Below are 18,736 nucleotides of genomic sequence, written 5' to 3'. Positions count from 1 at the left end.
CAATATAAAAACAGTACAGCAGCAAGAACAATAATAGTACAGGGTAGGAGGCATTTCAGTCATAGCAATTAACCCTCCCCGGAAATCCCAAAGGCCTGTTGAAAGAGCCAGGTCTTTAAGGCTTTACGGAATACATTTAGGGAAGAGGCGTGCCGTAGATCTTGTGGGAGGGAGTTCCAGAAGGTGGGGGCCGCCACTGAGAATGCCCTCTCTCTAGTTCCTGCCAATCTAGCTGTTTTTGTCGGCGGGATTGAGAGAAGGCCCTGTGTGGCTGATCGTGTTGGGCGGCATAATTGGTGGCGTTGAAGGCACTCCCTTAGATAAACTGGGCCGAGACCGTATAGGGATTTAAAGGTTAATACCAACACCTTGAATTGGGCCCGGAAAACAACTGGAAGCCAGTGTAGATCAAACAACACTGGTGTGATGTGATCCCGGCGGCGACTGTTCGTAAGTAGTCGAGCCGCCACGTTTTGTATGAGTTGTAGTTTCCGGACCGTTTTCAAGGGTAACCCCACGTAGAGCGCATTACAGTAATCCAATCGAGAGGTGACCAGGGCGTGTACCACTAGTGGGAGCTGATGAACAGGAAGATAGGGTTGCAGCCTTCGTATGAGGTGTAGTTGATACCAGGCTGTCCGGCTCACTGCCGAAATCTGAGCTTCCATGGACAGCCTGGAATCAAGTACAACCCCGAGGCTGCGGACCTGGTCCTTCAGGGGTAGACTCACCCCATTGAACTTCAGGTCAACATCTCCCAACCTTCTTTTGTCCCCCACAAGTAGCACCTCGGTCTTATCGGGGTTCAACTTCAGCTTGTTCCTTCCCATCCATCCACTCACAGATTCCAGGCACTTGGACAAGGTCTCCACAGCCAACTCTGGTGAAGATTTAAATGAGAGATAGAGCTGAGTGTCATCCGCATATTGGTGACACTGCAGCCCAAATCTCCTAATGATTGTCCCTAGCGGCTTCATATATATGTTGAATAGCATGGGAGAGAGGATAGAGCCCTGTGGCACACCACAATTGAGAGGCCAAGGGTCTGAAACCTCCTCCCCCAATGCTACCTGTTGGTACCTATCAGAGAGAAAGGAACGGAACCACTGTAATACAATGCCTCCAATTCCAAATCACTCCAGGCGATGTAAAAGGATACTGTGGTCGACAGTATCAAAAGCCGCTGAGAGATCGAGGAGGACAAGAAAGGTGAATTCTCCCCTATCTAATGCCCTCCTCATATCATCTACCAGAGCGACCAAGGCTGTTTCAGTTCCGTGACCAGTCCTGAAACCCGATTGGTATGGATCCAAGTAATCCGTTTCATCCAAGTGTGTTGACAACTGGTTGGCCACCACCCGCTCAATGACCTTGCCCAAGGATGGTAGGTTCGAAACTGGGCGAAAGTTATTGAAGACTTGGGGATCCAAGGGGGGCTTCTTTAAGATGGGCTTTACAATTGCCTCCTTGAAAGCTGATGGCATCACACCGTCTTGCAAGGATGCGTTTACCACCGCTTTAATCCCCATGCCCAGTTTCTCTCTGCAGCTCATAAGGAGCCACGATGGGCAAGGATCAGTTAGGCAAGTGGTAGGCTTCACAGTCGAAAGCACCTTGTCCACATCCTCAGAAGGGAGAAGCCGAAACCGATCCCAACTTACCAGCTCGCAACTGGCCAACTCTGGTTCACTTACTGTATCCACGGCGCACGGAATTGAGCTCCGTAGGTGTTTGATTTTATTGGCGAAGTGCTTTGCCAATATGCCACAGGAGGCCTTTGACTGTTCCAAGGGTTCCTGGGCAACTGGACCGACCAGGCTTCGAACCACCTGGAACAGCCTCCTGGGACAGCACTCCACAGACGCAATAGAGGCAGCAAAGAAAGCCTTCTTTCCTGCCTTTATTGCCACTTGGTAGGCAGCTACTGCTGCTCTAACCTGTGTCCGGGCATCTTTGGAGCGGGATTTCCGCCACCGGCATTCTAGTCGTCTCACCTCCTGTCTCAGAGTACGCAGCCATGGTGTATACCACGGTGCCAACTGAGTTCTATTCAGGGGGAGAGGACGTTTCGGAGCCACCCGATCTAATGCCCTGGTGATCCCATCATTCCACTCCCTCACCAGGGTTTCGACCGGGTGACCTTCAGCAGGTTCCAAATCCCCTAGCGCAGTTAGGAATCCATCCGGATCCATCAGGCGCCTGGGGCGGACCATTCTAATAGGTCCTTCGCCCCTGCGGAGGGGGTGCGGTATTGAGAAGTCCATGTTTACCAGATAGTGATCTGACCATGACACAGGGGTGGAATACACCACCCCCAACTTCAGAGCACTTCTCTCCTCTTCCAGGACAAACACAAGGTCGAGAGCATGACCGGCTACATGGGTGGGCCCACTGCTACTAAGGTGCAGTTCCCAAGAAGCCATGGTTTCTAGGAAATCTCGAGGGGCTCCAATGAGAGTAGTCTCGGCATGCACGTTGAAGTCACCCAGCACTAATAATTCTGGGGACAACGCCCGTACAGCCGAGACCACCTCCATCACCTCGGCCAGGGAGTCTGCTGTGCAGCGGGGTGGGCGGTACATTAGCAGGATCCCTAAACTGCCCTTCGGGCCCAACCTCCAGTACATACAATCAACGAATTGAGTCCTATGGAGAGGGAGTCTGGCAAAAACCAAGGACTCTCGATAGATGACTGCCACGCCCCCTCCCCGCCTAATAACAATACCATTTTAGAGAGAAGATTCCCGTCACCGATAACCAAAGTATCCAAGCAGTTCCCTTTTAGCCTCTAATAGAAAAACACCTAAACCCATGCCACAATACCCCAGGAAATTATCTATGAAGCACCTCCTCTGTTTGGAGTTCTAATACAATAGAACCTTGCTGTAATGCGGGGGTCAGGAGACAAAGGATATACCCATGTTATCAGGCTTCCATATTATAATGAAAGCTTCATTCTGTAAACAGCATTTTACTTGGGGGACATCATCATACCTGTGGTATATCTGAATCTGCAGTTCTGTGTGCTATTATAGTGAGGTTCAACTGTAGTCAGTAAGCACTTTCAGAAAGCCAAATCACCCTTCATCTTCACACCTCAGCTGCACCTTTTATACCAATGAAGACACATTTTACTTAATGATTAAACTTTATTGATTACTGAATTAGGAGACTATCACGTAAAAGCAAGCAGGAGCTCATGTTAATGAATAGAAAAGAATGAATGGTGTGGGAAGGGAGGCATACTCAAGTAGGGTCAGAATGGGGAATGAATCCAGTGACTAATAGTGACATGAGCAAAGGTATACGGCACAAGTCAGTAGTAACTTGAAGCTTGGGAAAAGTGGGGTTAATGGTCCCAAATAAGCTCGGATGTTGTGATGGCCTTGGCATAAATAAATCCTATATTTGCTTTCTGGTAATTGAATGGTTGAGGAAGACATTGCATCCGTCTCTTCACCTGAGCTGGTTGAGTGTTCTACCAGCAAGATTTCTCCCCTTGTCTGCTAGATGTGGAGGGTACAGCAAACCATGATGACACTGGCAACAAGGTGGACCTCTTTGTCAAGGAAGGTTAAAAGCAGTGACCACCTCACTTTTAATGACCTGGAGCCTTGTTCACTAGTAGCCTTACTCTGCTATGATAGTAGGTGAAATTCCTGTCAAAGCTGATCCTTGGAGAACTTGTAGGGAACCATCTGCCCAGGTTGCAAGGCAAATGCCAAGGGCAGAAAGGAAGCCCCTCCTCAAATATCTGAAAGGGAAAGTTCCAAAGATAGCAGTGTCATGGTTTCTTCCATGTCCATGAGTCTTCCGTCGGCATTCCTTGTTGCCTGCAGGACCATACTGTAGAAGCACTTATGGTTGTGGTATTCTGTCTGGGGGCCCTCAAGGAGCCAAAAAGTGTATGTGGAATGAATCCAATCCTACCCCCCTACTTTCCTTTTCATGGGAAGCCATCACAGAAGCCTTGGATGACTTTAGTAGTACCTCTACTAATGATCTGAATCCCTTATTCTGCAGTTGCCTTGATAGATATCAGTTGCCTTTGGTACACAGTGAGGGTGGAAGTGCCTGAAGACTGGTCTTCTATTTTTGGTATTTGCATCATGGGTTGGTGATGGATCTTGGGATGCCCTGAAGCTGCTCTACAAGTTGAGACCTCCACATGATCACTCCATGCAACTTCTGCTTACTTGGCACAGCTATAGAGCAGCTAGGATGCACAACTGATTCTCACACTGAGGATGTGGCGATCCATGATGTGGCATCTTGTTACTGGGGACCTTTGAGAGGGAATTAGGAGGTGCAGCATAAGGAAGAAGAGTGTTTGAACACAGTGGCCTTGGCAGATTGGGCACCTGTCCCTGCCCTGATGTTCCCAGGATGAGTAAAGAGTCTTCCACATCCAGCCAGCTGTTCCTGATGAAAGTGAAGATATTTACCAGGACATAGCCTCTGTGGCTCATTTTGGTCTACTGATGCTGATCAGCAACACTGATCCCTTTGTCCACAATGCAGCCCAGAGTCACATTCCTCCTGTTGAAAAGGATGGTTACCTTAAAAAGACATAATCCTGGGATCTCTTCCTGAGCACTTGTTCATGGTGACTTTCCTGAATTTCTTTAAGGCTTTAAGGGCTTTTTTTCTCCGAACTGGGTGGCATTGCAGTGGTAGCCCCTTGGGCACATCTCAGAGTCAGATGCTACACCCCCTGCTCCCCTCTCCAAGGTCCCCATTTTTCCAAAACTGGTGTGAGAGTCTTTCCAGTACATGTGGTGAGATCCAGAGAGCTATTAATACTGCAGCCTCATCATCTGACAAGAATTTTGTCTGCTTTCTTGGAGGTTGACTGAGAATCCAAGGTTGCCAAGGATTGGGTATGCTCATTGGCCAAGGAGGAGGCCTTTGTTAAAAGCATTTGTGGGCCATACCAGAGGGTCTCTGCTACTGACTGAACTGTCTTTTATCCTGTGGGTCATGCCAGAAAATGGCAGGCTTGGGAAGCAAGTTTCTTAAACCCCATACTATGGATCTCGCAAGCCCGCTTCTAAAATCATATGCAGAATACATGTACAAACACCAGTCACTAAAGTCCAGGATTATTGTTCCTGGGTTTGAGAAAACGAAGCTGAGACTTCAAGACAGCAAGTAGATTGTAATTTGGGTGTTTGCAGAGGAGGTCCTAATTACTCTAGAACCATGAGTTGCAAATTGCAAATAACCATGTCTTCTTATGGGTATTATTATTACTATTTGCCTTGCACACGTCTCACGGTGATGCGCAATCATACAATAAAACAGTTAAAAGCACTCTGAGTATTTAATATTCCTGAATGAAAACACACTGAATGAATGTGTGTTTTCTCCAAGGATTGTACTCCTTTTGGAGGTTTTTTTTAGCTTTGCCAGTTTTATCTCGTGGATGCTCGCTTTTCTTTTTCTTTTAACTGTTATGTATGCTTATTTTTTTAAAAAAACAAACTTATAAATGGTTGCTACAATTTAATAAGGTAAATTGGAGTATTATTGTATACTGTTCATTTAACTGCTTTTCTATTAATCCCATTTTTACAGTGCTGGGTTGCAGTTGCTTTAAATTTTTCTCTCCTTAGCATTAGCTACAAAGTGAAGCTGTCTGCTTGATGAGGGAGGGGGTTTAATAGAGGAGTGGGATAGAGAAAGAGTTAGGAGCGAATTCTTCTTTAGGCAAAGCATCAGTGAGAGCTTTGTAGCCTTGAGAGCAGTTTGATTTTCATGCCTGTCTTGCTGTGCAGCTCTGTAGTTTGCTGGGGATCTGAGATAGGGCAGGCAAGCAAGCCATGGTGTATAGACCATGTCCGGGTTGTATGAAATGGACAAGCCCTGGTTGGAACAAGCAAAGTTTCATAAGCCAACAACAAACCATGCGTGTTGAGGTTTATGTTGGGAACAAACAGAGCTTGGAAAAGTTACTTTTTTGAACTACAACTCCCATTAGCCCCAGCCAGCATGGCCACTGGATTGGGCTGATGGGAGTTGTAGTTCAAAAAAGTAACTTTTCCAAGCTCTGGGAACAAATGTACCATAATTGAGCTACTGGGCTGCGTTCATATGATAAAACAAACCATGGTTATGCTAAACAAACCATGGCTTAGCATTAATGCCAGTAATAGTATTCAGACAGCATGAGTATTTAATCCTTCTTATATTCTCATACTACAATGGCAGCTGCTGCCTTAATTTTTTTAAAAAATCGGGGATGTGGTGGGTGTGAGACTAACGTTTTGTTCATTTCTTTTGGCAGATACTGAATCATGCCGTTAGTCAAAAGGAATATTGAACCTCGGCATCTTTGCAGAGGAGCTCTGCCTGAGGGAATTACTAGTGAATTAGAATGTGTAACCAATAGTACTCTTGCTGCTATTATACGCCAACTAAGCAGCCTAAGTAAGTCACTGGATTTTTTTTAAAGCTGATTTTTAGCGGCCTGTGACAATTTTAGCATCCATGCATGTGAAAACTCAGAATTGGTCAAATGGATGCGCTGCCCCTCTTGACTTAATATCCTATATGGCTTTCTGCACAGTGCTTCTCTCTTTCCCCCTTACACCTGTTACAAGACTAGGAAAAGCAGAGGAGGCATTTACAGATTTTTTTGGCCATGTGGACCCACCACTTCTTTTCAGATGTTTGTTTCCCATTGTGTATCTAGAGACTTGGAACCAGGGCTGTCCCTACCATTAGGCATAGTGAGGCCATTACTTTACTATATTTCATATATAAATATGAAATTATATTTATATTCATTTATTGGAGGCAGCAGCCCCCATTCCTCCTGAACCTCTGACCGTTCCCCGCTGTTGAATATCACAGGTGTGTATATGCCCTGTAAACTAGTTTGCTGCCCTCAGGTGCACTACATGTGAACAACACTATCCTGTTGCCAGGGTAAGATTCAATTGGGGTAGTGCCATCTTGTCCTTTGCCACAGGCAGCAAAAGCTGTTGACTAGCTCTGTTTAGAGCTGCTCTGGCTGTGTTGAGGTGGGTAGGTGCAGCATTCTTGACTGTAGGATTGTGTTGGGGGGGGAAACAGTCTTCAGTCAAATTGGATAAATGTGGGAGTTCTATGCTTGACAGCTGGCATAAAGCATCAGCATTATAGTGAAAACTTTTAACTGTCTCTGAAGAAACCTTGTACTACTTCAGGGTGCAAAAATGTGTGAATAGGTTGTGTCATAGTAATTACAACATCTGGGGAGATGTCTTTTTTCTCTACAGGCAAGCATGCTGAAGACATATTTGGTGAGCTGTTTAATGAGGCCAACAACTTCTACATCAGGGCAAATTCTCTACAAGACAGAATTGACTGCCTTGCTGTCAAAGTTACCCAGCTGGATTCAACTGTGGAAGAAGGTAGGTAATTGCATTTGAGCATTGAACCAGAAGTGGTATCGACAAGAGCACAGTAATTAATTGTACAAGAATCACAACTTTTTCCTTTGGAGTTGGCATTGAGTGTTATTTCATCTAGGTGTTTTGATTTGTTTTTTGAAAGGTAGCTGCTTTGGGGGGAAATCTAAGCTGTTTGGAGAAAAAAGAGGGAACAAAAAGAGGAAAATGTTTTAGAACTGCTTGCTATTTGCAGCTAAGAATCCATGCACTCTCTTTGCAGGAGTCCTATTTTTAATTGCATGTGTTGCTTGCATATACTGTATTTCATACATTATTAACTTAGTGTAGATTGATGAGGTCATAGCAAATTAAAATTGCTGAACATTAACAATGCCCATCTCAGACCTCTTATTCCAGAAGAGTAATGGATATAAATAGCTGCTGTAGGAAAAACTGTTGTTAAAGAAACTCTTCTTTTGACATTTTGTAACCAGATTCTTAGAATATTGTAGTCTAGACTCTTATGTGCTGATACAGCCCATTGATTTCATTGAACTAAACTACTACTTAGGATTCAGTGGTTGTGTCATGGAGATTAATGGTGTTGATCAATTTCATTGGCCCATATCACATCATATAGAGCAGCTGCCTCACAATAGCTGTTTCAGGTACCTTCTGTAACCGCTTTCAGGACTTTTCTACAATGTGTTTGCTCTTAATATGGTGGAGGAAATGGGATTATACCAACTGTGTCCATGACTTCCACACGTAGAGCTGAAGATTTGAAAAGGATGCCCTATGTGTGGCAGCTGGAGATAGTCAGTGGGGCATGATGTGTGTAGGGCCAGCAGTGTGATAATGTTCCCTCCTCCTCGCATAGAATGAATGTGTTGAAGAGAAGGAGGTATGAAAGGGGTTAGAGTGGCCGCACTCCTACCTATGTAACTGACTGTAGTTAATGACTACATTGTATTTGTAGCTAGTTTATGAATCCATTATATTTGGAGAAGGGCTGCAGCTCAGTGGTAGAGCATCAGCTTTGCATGCAGGAAGTCCCAAGTTCAATTCCCCAAATATCCAGGTATTGATTGAGGAGGGTTATATTAATAATAAATCATTAATATAAAATGCAATATGTTTGCCTCACATTCAGATATCATATTAATTAAACCAGGTTACTTTAAAGGGACACTTAGTATAACTTTCTTTAAAAACCCACTTGTTATCTACCCTAATGGAAAAGTTCACATTTTTTAAAACAATATGTTTTTAACTTTTTTAAAGATGTCTTGATAGCTTTTTAAAAAATGTTTTTAAATATGTTTTGTTTTAATGTATTTTAAAGTCTGTTTTTATGATGTTTTAAAGTGTTTTTAGTGCTTTTGTTTGCCGCCCTGGGCTCCTGCTGGGAGGAAGCGTGGGATATATATATATATAAATAAATCTGGTATGATATGCATGTAATTTTAACTTGGTTTTTCTGTATCTGTGTATAAAATGTAGCGTGAGCCGCCTAGGTTTCCTTATAACTGGTATTTTGCTAATACTCTGGGGCTTTGGGGGAAAAAACAGTCTCAAATGCTCATAGAAGCATTAAGTAGTCAAAGCACTAAAAGTAATCTTGTTTTGGTGAATCTGCTATCAGAGAAGTTTGGCCTATTATGGCTGTATATGAATGTTGATGTACATTGCTGCAAGACACATATTTATTTATTATTATTTCATTTATATACCTCCCTTCCTCCCAGCAGGAGCCCAGGGCAGCATGTATAATGTTACATATAATCAGTTACCTAAACTACATTTTGTCTAGGTCTTAGTATACCATTTTGCAATCAACAAAACTAACCCAATATTGCTGGGGAAATATTACCATATATGTCTTGGAGCAAATTGTGTTTTGTTAAGAACCTTGCAACACAAATCATGTGTGCAGCACATGATGTATTCAATATAGGAACAAGGATTTAATCAGTTTTGCTAGTTGCCTCTTCCTCTTATCAAATGTGTTCAATATTTTCATTTTACTTCCTGGATATTGCAACTAGCAGACTCAATTGAATTAAGAAAAGTTAATTTTGTTTTTTTATCAACAGTGTCATTACAGGATATCAGCATGAAAAAAGCATTCAAAAGTTCTACAATACAGGATCAGCAGGTGGTTTCAAAGAGCAGCATCCCCAATCCTGTAGCTGATATTTATAATCAGAGTGACAAACCACCTCCACTGAATATTCTTACTTCATATAGGTACAGTATCTGGAACAGGATAAATTAGCCTGCTTTTGTTCACCTTAATAGGGTATGATGTTTTTCTTCTTACTCTTGTGTATGGTAATGATGCAAAAGAAAACTAATAATAAGGTGCTATCAGGTTAAATTTAATTTGGAGTTCCAGTATGGTTGGTATTTAAATGGTAGACAACATTAGGGTAACTACATATGCCGAAGTAATAACTGAAAACTATTAGTAGGTGAGTTTTCATCCATGATTATTGCATCCCATCTTGGTGTCTGACTAGATGTGACGTGGGAGCTCTGTGACGTGAAACGTCAACATCTTTTTTTTTTCTTGTTCCAAAAGCAGCTGTGGGGACCTGATTTGTATGATGGCCACAGTACAAAAAAGAGGTTAACTCTTTCCCCTTTACAGTTCCTGTAGTGCAAATCTTCTCACAACCTTCCTTACACCCTCAACTGCTGCTATTCATGGAGCAAGAACCAGACAGGCACAATTCTGGTGCCTGCATGTTTTTAACAAGGCAGCTGCACAAGCTAGTATATGCTTCGCTTCATGAAGGGAAAGGTTTTTATACCTGTCAGAGAACACCTGTGTCATCTAGTTTGGCCTTCAGTTTTCATTGCTGGGTAACAATGACTGATGTGACAGTTGACCATAGCTACAAATATTTATTTGAATAGTTTTCTTACTCAGTTACACTATTTTGTTTTTCTTCAGAGTCTGATATTATATAGGCAATAGCCTTCAAATCATTAATCCAAGACCAGTCCTAGGCTAGTTCAATTGACTGTTATAAAGCTACATAAGAAAACTGAATGAGTCCATTTAGCCCAATAATTGCCTACAGCTGTGGTGACAGGCAGCAGATATTCACATTAAAGCTCTGTTTCCCAAGAGTATTCTTTAAAAAAAAATTTTTTTTTGATTCTTGGGATCAAACACCTGAGACCTTTTGCAAAGGTAGTGCTATGCTATGGCATCTACCAGAGAATACGCTAAGAACCCAGATGTCATTAGTGGATATAAGATCTATATGCTTCATATTGAGCTTGTTGTTTTGAACATGAGATACTTTCAAATTTTTAATAATTGTTCTAACATTACTTCCTGCCATGTCAATTTACTTCAAGGACCCATTCACACCTAGGTTTTCCTAGATGATTTATTGGCACAACCTGGTACAATTTGCATAATGCCCTGTGTGAAGCAGCCAGTGAGTGCTGCACTTCTGGGTTTATTTGTAGGAAAGCTACCTTCTCATTAAAGAGTAGCTCTATTCCCTGTGATCCACTGATTTATCTGAATAAATTTAATGAGGATTGGGTCTACTCATGCACCCCAGTGTGTCATGTGAAGCAGCAGAACCTGGTTGCTTCATGCTGCTTGAAACAAAGCTCTTGCCAGCTGTTCTAGTATTTTCAGTGGGAGTAGGTCTGCTGTCTGGAAATGGCTTCCTATGAAATAGTAAGTTGGAGCCTCTCCTGCTAGGTTATCTAAACATTAATTATGGACCATACCTTTCTTGATTGGGTCACTATGTACGTTTTACATAAAGCCCTCCTATTTTCTCAATACCTGTTCCATTTTGTTCACAGAGATGATAAAAAGGATGGGTTAAAGTTCTATACTGATCCCTCTTACTTCTTTGACCTTTGGAAAGAAAAAATGTTGCAAGATACAGAAGACAAACGAAAAGAGAAGAGAAGACAAAAGGTAAGCAGAAGCAACTTTTCAAACCTATATACATGGTTTACCAGCCACATAAAAATTGCCTATTACTTAAATGTTGTTCATGACATACAGATGGCTGGAAAGCTGTTATGAGCAAGATTATTCTGTACTTTTACCCTTTAACTTTAAACGCGTGTCGTCTTATCTGTTCTTCTAAAAAGAATTGTATGAAATAATTGGCAAAATAGCCTGCTACTGTCAGAAAATACATTTTTGAAATTTAGCTCATATTACTATAAACTTGTGGCATTGCTTCCACTGTAAAATGTGAATTGAATTTATTATTCTTACTCTGAGAATACATTCATCAGTTTTTTGTGAGTGAGTTTGAATGAAGAGTCAACATACCTATGTCATGGATGAACATGTGAGGAACCACTTTTAGGAATTGTGCTCTTTGCTGTCAGTGTGAGTGCATATAAATTAAATTCCAGAGGAATATCACTAAGCAATAAACTTTGGAGTTTTTAAATAGAAAATATGCTGGTATTTCTGTGTGGTCATGGTCAAAACACCTGGCAGACCTAAGCAATGCTTAATAGTAAATAGGAACATCATTTTTGTTTACATGTACTAGAAAGTTGCTAGACTTATTCTCCCTCCCCCTTTTATGGCCTGCTGGGATCCAGAACTCCTGGTGCAATAGAGCAAAGCACCACTTTCTCTGGCCCAGTGATAGGGAGACTTAGAGGATTGTTTGCTTCTTGTGAAGGGGATCGAATGGTTGCCATGGATTTTGTATGATAAGGAAGAATATTAGGTATATTTGTAGCAGAGGAGATTTGGTGGGAATATATGAAGTTGGAATGGGAGGGTAATATGACAGGCTTGCCAACAGTGTCTTTTTGTCTATTTTTTGTATTTATAAGATGCCCATTTTTAGTTTGAATTACATTGCCTACGAATGTTGGGGTTTTAATTCCAATGGAATGGTGACTGTACCATACTTTATCCTGCCTCTGTGAACAGATGGTCTTAAATAGGTGTACCAGTTGCTGTTGCTACCAACCTGGGCTATCTTCCTGTCTGCATAAAATATTGTGACTCGAATTTCAGAGTTTGCAACAGAATGAATATTTGGAATATGAGCAAAAGCAAAGAACTGCCTCCAACCACCAAAACACGCAGGTTGAGTAACAATGGTCAGTGGTATCCAAGATGCTTGGAGGCTCAGAACAATTAAACCCTGCTTCCTCAGACCCTCATCTAGCATAGATCATCTGCAAGGTGACCAAGGCAATTTTCCCCAACGAGGAAAGGTTGCAGCATTTGGGGCTTTTTTAATTTAGAGAAAAGGTGAGTAAGAAGTAACATGACAGAAGTGTACAAAATTATGCATGGCATGGAGAAAATGAATAAAGAAAAGGTCGTCTCCCTCTCTCATAATACTAGAACTAGTGGGCGTCCAATGAAGCTGAATGCTGGAAGATTCAGGACAGACAAAAGAAAGTATTTCTAGGAATGGGGGAGAAATTCCATTCAGTTTGCATTTACAGCCAAATCTATCACATTTGCACTTTTCAAAACAATATGAAATTCATGCAGCCTTCAAAATTCACACATCTGAATTTTGTAAAGCAGTTCTCCAATTAATGTTTACAAAAATGCATATATTAGGGGAAATTATGCATAAAAATCAACATATTAATGAAAATAACATTCAAAATGCGTTATATAAGCAGAAATTGCTTGCAAAAATATGTCTGTCAAAGCTGCATAAAAATGTTTGAAGAAATTAGCACTAAAATGCTGAAGAATTTTCATTAAGATTTTTTAAAACAAAAACAGATTGCTGCAGAAATATGAAGAACTGAATTTCACATTGGAAGAATGAGAAATGGAGAGAACCAAATTTGACAAATTCTTCCATTCTTACACAGCACGTAGTTAAACTGTGGAATTTGCTTCCACAGGAGGCAGTGATGACCACCAATTTGGATGGCTTTAAAAGAAGATTAGACAAATTAATGGAAGATAAGGCTATCAGTGGCTGCTAGCTATGACATCTAAGCTCTGCCCACACAGCATGCTTCTGAATACCAGTTGCTAGAAACCACAGGAGGGGAGAGTGTTGTTGCATTCATGTCCCGCTTGTGAACTTCCCATAGGCATCTGATTGGCCACTGTGCAAACAGGATAGTGGACCAGATGGGTCAATGGCCTGATCCTCCAGGCTGTTCTTACATTCATTTGGAACTGAAACTAGCCTAGAAAACAGATCTATCTACCTGAGTCCCTTGCATTGTACAGGAGAAAAAGGTGAAGAAACATGTTTAATGTTTGTTAGTAACTAGGTGACCAAAGGATTTTATTTTGTTTTCACTACTGGATTTATTGGAAACCAATTAATCTAACCATCGTCCCAAAAGGCATTTATTTTATTAGTGATTTTACACACTGTCATTTTATGTTGTGATCCATTCTTCCTCCATGTGCATGAAATTGATTTGGTATCTGAACTTATTTACAAGGACAAGTGCTGTGCAGCTCTGTACTGCAAGGTGGCTGCTTGACAGTCATGTTGCATCCAGACATATGTAATTTTCTCAGAGTCTGCTGTGGAAGCATACTGCATTTTGAGAAAACACAGAGTTCCCCCAAGATTGAGATCAGGGGGAATCATTTATCCCTGCAGCCAAAGTAGTTGTGCATGCTGCTGGTTGACTGGCGCTTATGGCAAATAATAAAGTCCCTCCCCCCTCCCACTTTGGAGACATTTAAAAAGTTTTTAAAGTTGGGCTTTATGAAAGCATACTGTACCAGTGCCTAATCAGATAAATACAAAAAACACTTGAAAGATTAAAAAAAATAGCCTGCCTAAATCATTGGAGGAAGGGCAAAGAGGAAATCCATGCTTGCTCCATAACAGAAAAAAACACAACAACTTCTGTTTGTAGATATGTCTATACAGACCCCCAGTCTCTGATGGGAAATGATTGCACTTTGAAACGTTGATTTCTTGTCTTAACATTAAGATTACAGTTTCTCTGTATAACTGCTATTTAGTACTGAATTGTTTAAAGCAAACCTTGTAAACCATAACATTTTACAACTGTGAAAAAACACTAATATGTAAACTTAAAGTGTGTGTTTGCTATAGATGTTAAAACACAGCTGATATCTGTCAAATGAATAACCTTCTGTGAGATCTTTACTGTATGCCTTCGCTGTAATTTTGCTCGGCTCACCTCTATATCTACTTATTTTCATATTCTTAACAGTATTTAACTTCTTCTTTCATTCCTGTCTCTTTTGCATGGTTTCTTGTTCTGTAACATTAGGAGCAAAAGCGTATAGATGGCACAACTCGTGAGGTGAAAAAGGTTAGAAAAGCAAGGAACAGGCGCCAGGAGTGGAATATGATGGCATATGACAAAGAGCTTAGACCAGACAACAGGTTGTCTCAAAATATATACCATGGAGCATCATCCGAGGGATCTCTGTCCCCTGATACTAGGTCTGTTTTGTTGTATTATACATTCAGATATGCTTAGAATCCTTATGTTCTTAATCTATAATAAATGTAACTGTATAACCACAATAAAACATTCCATGAATGTTTCAAGTGCATCTTCAAATGTATTTAAAAGGCCCATGTGACTTAAATCTGTTACCTGTTAAATTACTGTACATGTCTGCATGTGTTGTGTTCTAGATTGGTTTAATGTACAGCTGTAGACAACTTAGTACACGTTTCCTCAGTCAATGGTTTAGCTTTTTTTTAAAAAAAAAATTCAAAACTTTTTATAGTGGTTAAGAAGCAATGGTTTTTAACACGCAGCAGCACAATTATATCAGTTTGCTATTAGTAGGGTGTTTGGTTAATGAACTCTATTTTATCAGCATTCAGTTTATATTCATATAGGAGTTGCTGAACCAGAAGCGTTGTTTAAAAAATGGTTTTGAACAAAAAAGTTCATAATGTGAACAGCAGTATTTAGCACTGGTATTTTCATCCCTCTGTGTTCTTCCTTTGAGCTAAGTGGAAGATTGTGAGTTCAAGAAAAGCACAGTGTTCAAGTTGATTGACCAAGCAGTCTCTAGAGAGAGCTTAATTTAACTGGAAGAAAGAAACCAACCACAACAAATAATGCAGCCTGCCTAATATTACTTTGCAATTTCAGTAACATCCGTTATGGCTTGCTTATGCTGCTTTATAATTATTTTTAAAGTCCAGGCAATCAGAGCACAAGATTGCAAGAAGACTCCATAAGCTGTCTTCCATAGAAGCCATGTTTTAAATGGAATTCACTGCTATCTAATATTTCTAGAGTGTTTATTCAGTTTGTTCAGTCTGCACTAGGAAAATATTCTTCTGTCATGCTATGTAAAGTTTTTCCTTAGCAGAATGAATAGGGAGGATAGCATTTCTGAAACACTGATGTAAATCCCAGTCACTTGCTCAATCAAATAAAGTTCTGCTTTGCAACTAATGGGAGTCATATTCTGTCAACTGTTAACTGGACTAGTTCACTTTTCCAGTCTTTTCAGCACATTGTCTGCTTGACTAACGTACTTAAACTTATTCCCTTTTTTGTAGCATGAAAATTTGCCTAAATAAATGGTAATAAGCGTATTGCAAAGGCAAGTGTTGTGTTAAAAACAAGCCTTCACAAATGCACTTCTTGTTATAATTCTAATGCACAGCTTAAATACATAGTTAAAAAATATATGTCCGTATCATGTAACAACTAGAATTTGTAATTTTGATGCTTCTGAACTGGGGACTCCTGTTTTCAATGCATTGATGCCATGCCCATTGTGATTCAGAGAGAGAGACACAAGCTGAATCCAAGCCGGTACCAGCAAATTAATGTGAGGAAAGTAAGGACCCGGAGAGAAGAGTGGGAGAGAAGGAAAATGGGCATTGAGTTCATAAGTGACACAAAGAAACAAGAGCAGGCAGGAAGGACAAAAGAGGCCAAGATGCCCAAAGGGTTTGTCATTTTGTTTTACTCAAAGCTCTAGCGCTTTGTTGCTTGCCTGGCTTCCTATCCAAATAAGATGACGAGCATCCATTTTACTGATATGATAAAATTTGTCTTACTAATGCAGCTTTTTGCAGCTGAGGCATGTGAAGAAATTGTCTGTTGGCCTTAACTGACAAGCACTATAGACTTAGCATCTTCATAAGTTCTGTGTTCTGCTAATAATACTTTTTTCTTTGTCTCTTTACTCCAGTTGCTTATTTGCAGAAAATAGGCAACTTTCGAAAGATTAAACTATTGGAGTTGAGCTGTTTCTGATAAAAGATGATAGTCTGTTTCTCAGCTTTTAGTTTTGCTTTCATCTTTTGCTTTTCTTGTTAATGTTGCTTCTCTACCATTTCTCCTATTAGAACTAATATCCCCTTGTATGTGAGAGGATACATACCCTGCAGGTTTAAGGTTTCTGTATGTTAGGAAAATTAAGGTTCTATGAATATTAGCTGCATTTGGTGGCTGTATTTATAATAGTGGATCATAATAAGGAGTAACAAACAAAACTGGAAAAATTTAAATAGGAAGTTCTTCATAAAGAGAGTGAAGTTAATGTGTTTCCTTCTCATTTCTGTTTTTGCTATACTTGTATTTTAGGTCTCATGCCTCAGATGTTACCAGCTACTCATATCCTGCTACTCCAAATCATTCCCTCCATCACCAGCCAGTGATGCCTTCATATGGAGCAGGAGATGGAGCTCAGTATGTGCTTGCAAACCAGGGCCTTGAACAAGAATATAGGTCACCTTCTACAACACTGCGACATGCTACCTTAAATAGACCTCAACAACCACCTCCACCCCCACCCCAAGCCTTAGATGGCTCCCTAGGCACTGTGTCACTGGTACCAGCAGATTATGGGTAAAATTTTTGTTTTGTTATTTACTTAAAGCATTTTTAACCCTGATTTTCAGCTTAAAGGCTCCCAGAGCAAGTTTCCATGAGTTCAATAGCAAACAAAGCAGTCCCTGTCCTCAAGCTTCCAATCTAAAAGTCAGAATAGATAGAAAAAAAGGGAATGGGACACATAGGTAAAAGGGGAGGAAAGAGGAGGTTTAACTATTGTTACAAATTGACCTTGAACTTCCTCATGAGCATAGCTCACTAGAAATGCAAGTTCTCCTGTTGAGAGTGCAGCAGGATCTTTTGCTGGAGTTACCCCACATGTCACCCCCAAAGTGTGTACAAATCTACCTTTAACCCAGTCACACAGAAACACACACACAGAGAGAGAAAGTAAAATAAAGAGTGTTTTTATTAAGAGAAGAAACAAGGAAAAATATTGCTGTGTACAGTTACAATTCGACAATGAGCAGCTTTCTAACTATTATTCATTCAGGAACACTAGATAGACTAAAGCAAAGAGACTAAACTTATGCACACTTTCACATCAAATTCACCCACACAGAAAGAAAGGGAAAGAAAGAAACCCGGAAGTTGTGTATACCTTTCCTGGAGAGTTGCTGCGAGTCTAAGGCTGAGAGAGACTTCCATATCTAGCCCAATGAGCCAAAAGCTCTGCCCTCATGTAACCAGCACTAGATTTGAAAAATCTCACTCAAACCCTTAGCCCTGAAGTTCTGCAAATTGTCCCAAAGATGCTAGGGTGCGTTGGTAAGAAAAGCAGCTGTTGGAGCCCCCCAGAAGAGGAACTGCTGACCCTTTCAAACCCCTCATATTTTATACCTTTTTGTAACTAAACTGACCCCAATGTAAATGTCCCCAGGAAGATGTGGATGGACAAATAAGAACAGTGAAAGAATTTAGGATCATCAGTCAAGGAATTTGGTTTTTTCCAGAAACCTTTCCCTGATAAGTTCCCAGATAATAGGTGTGATCTCCCTGCTGTCAATTCCTGATATTTCAAGTAATTGTCTTCTCCTAAAGGTTAAGGTTATCATAATCCTTTTGTAAACTGTTTGTTTGAAAGGAGCACCTGATTCTTACTGGGCAACATTCCCCAAATTTCCATAGGAGTCAGGAAGTCTATACCCTCAGGCTTTCAAGATATGTGCTCAGGGGTGACAGCGAGGCTGTTTCCCAGGAATCTTTGCTGTTGCAGGTTTTCCAAACTCTGGTTCACTAAAGTGAATCAAAGATTAAAAATTCCCAATATTTGATTCCTTACACTATGGTTGATCATAAGTCTCAATGGGGGGGGACATAATTAGGTTGCATTGTTGTATGATTAGGTTGCCACAGTACTTGAGGCTCACATGCTTAGAGAAAACACTCCAGCAAGCTACAGTGCCCTGCAAAAGTACTCAGATCCCTGACCAATGCTCTCATATTACTGAATTACAAGAGGTACATTGTAATTTTGTTCTGAATGATACCTTATTTTGAAACACTGAAACTCAAAATCAATTATTGTAAGGTTACATTGGTTTTATGTTGGGAAATATTTG

The 18,736-nt window shown here is 40.8% G+C and overlaps 2 protein-coding genes across 7 annotated transcripts in view; both read left to right on the top strand.

The window, feature by feature from the left end:
- The window catches only part of WASF3 (WASP family member 3), a 52,639-nt gene that overhangs the window by 29,366 nt on the left and 4,537 nt on the right, over window positions 1–18,736 (top strand). For all 6 annotated transcript variants that reach the window (XM_061628516.1, XM_061628519.1, XM_061628518.1 and 3 more), the window contains 6 exons: window positions 6,287–6,429; window positions 7,263–7,397; window positions 9,473–9,626; window positions 11,214–11,331; window positions 14,631–14,806; window positions 16,926–17,189. In XM_061628516.1, the coding sequence (XP_061484500.1) occupies window positions 6,297–6,429; window positions 7,263–7,397; window positions 9,473–9,626; window positions 11,214–11,331; window positions 14,631–14,806; window positions 16,926–17,189 (980 nt within the window). In that variant the 5' untranslated portion in view covers window positions 6,287–6,296. The remainder of the gene's footprint in view (window positions 1–6,286; window positions 6,430–7,262; window positions 7,398–9,472; window positions 9,627–11,213; window positions 11,332–14,630; window positions 14,807–16,925; window positions 17,190–18,736) is intronic.
- RPL21 (ribosomal protein L21) overlaps window positions 16,364–18,736 on the top strand; it is a 279,136-nt gene continuing 276,763 nt past the window's right edge. The window contains exon 1 of the mRNA XM_061628522.1: window positions 16,364–16,373. The gene's annotated coding sequence lies outside the window, so the exon portion shown is untranslated. The remainder of the gene's footprint in view (window positions 16,374–18,736) is intronic.

Source organism: Rhineura floridana, chromosome 5 (genome assembly GCF_030035675.1).
Source record: "Rhineura floridana isolate rRhiFlo1 chromosome 5, rRhiFlo1.hap2, whole genome shotgun sequence".
Taxonomy (NCBI): Eukaryota; Metazoa; Chordata; class Lepidosauria; order Squamata; family Rhineuridae; genus Rhineura; species Rhineura floridana.
Note: the sequence above shows the minus strand (reverse complement) of the source record. Positions and strands in the feature narration are given on the sequence as shown.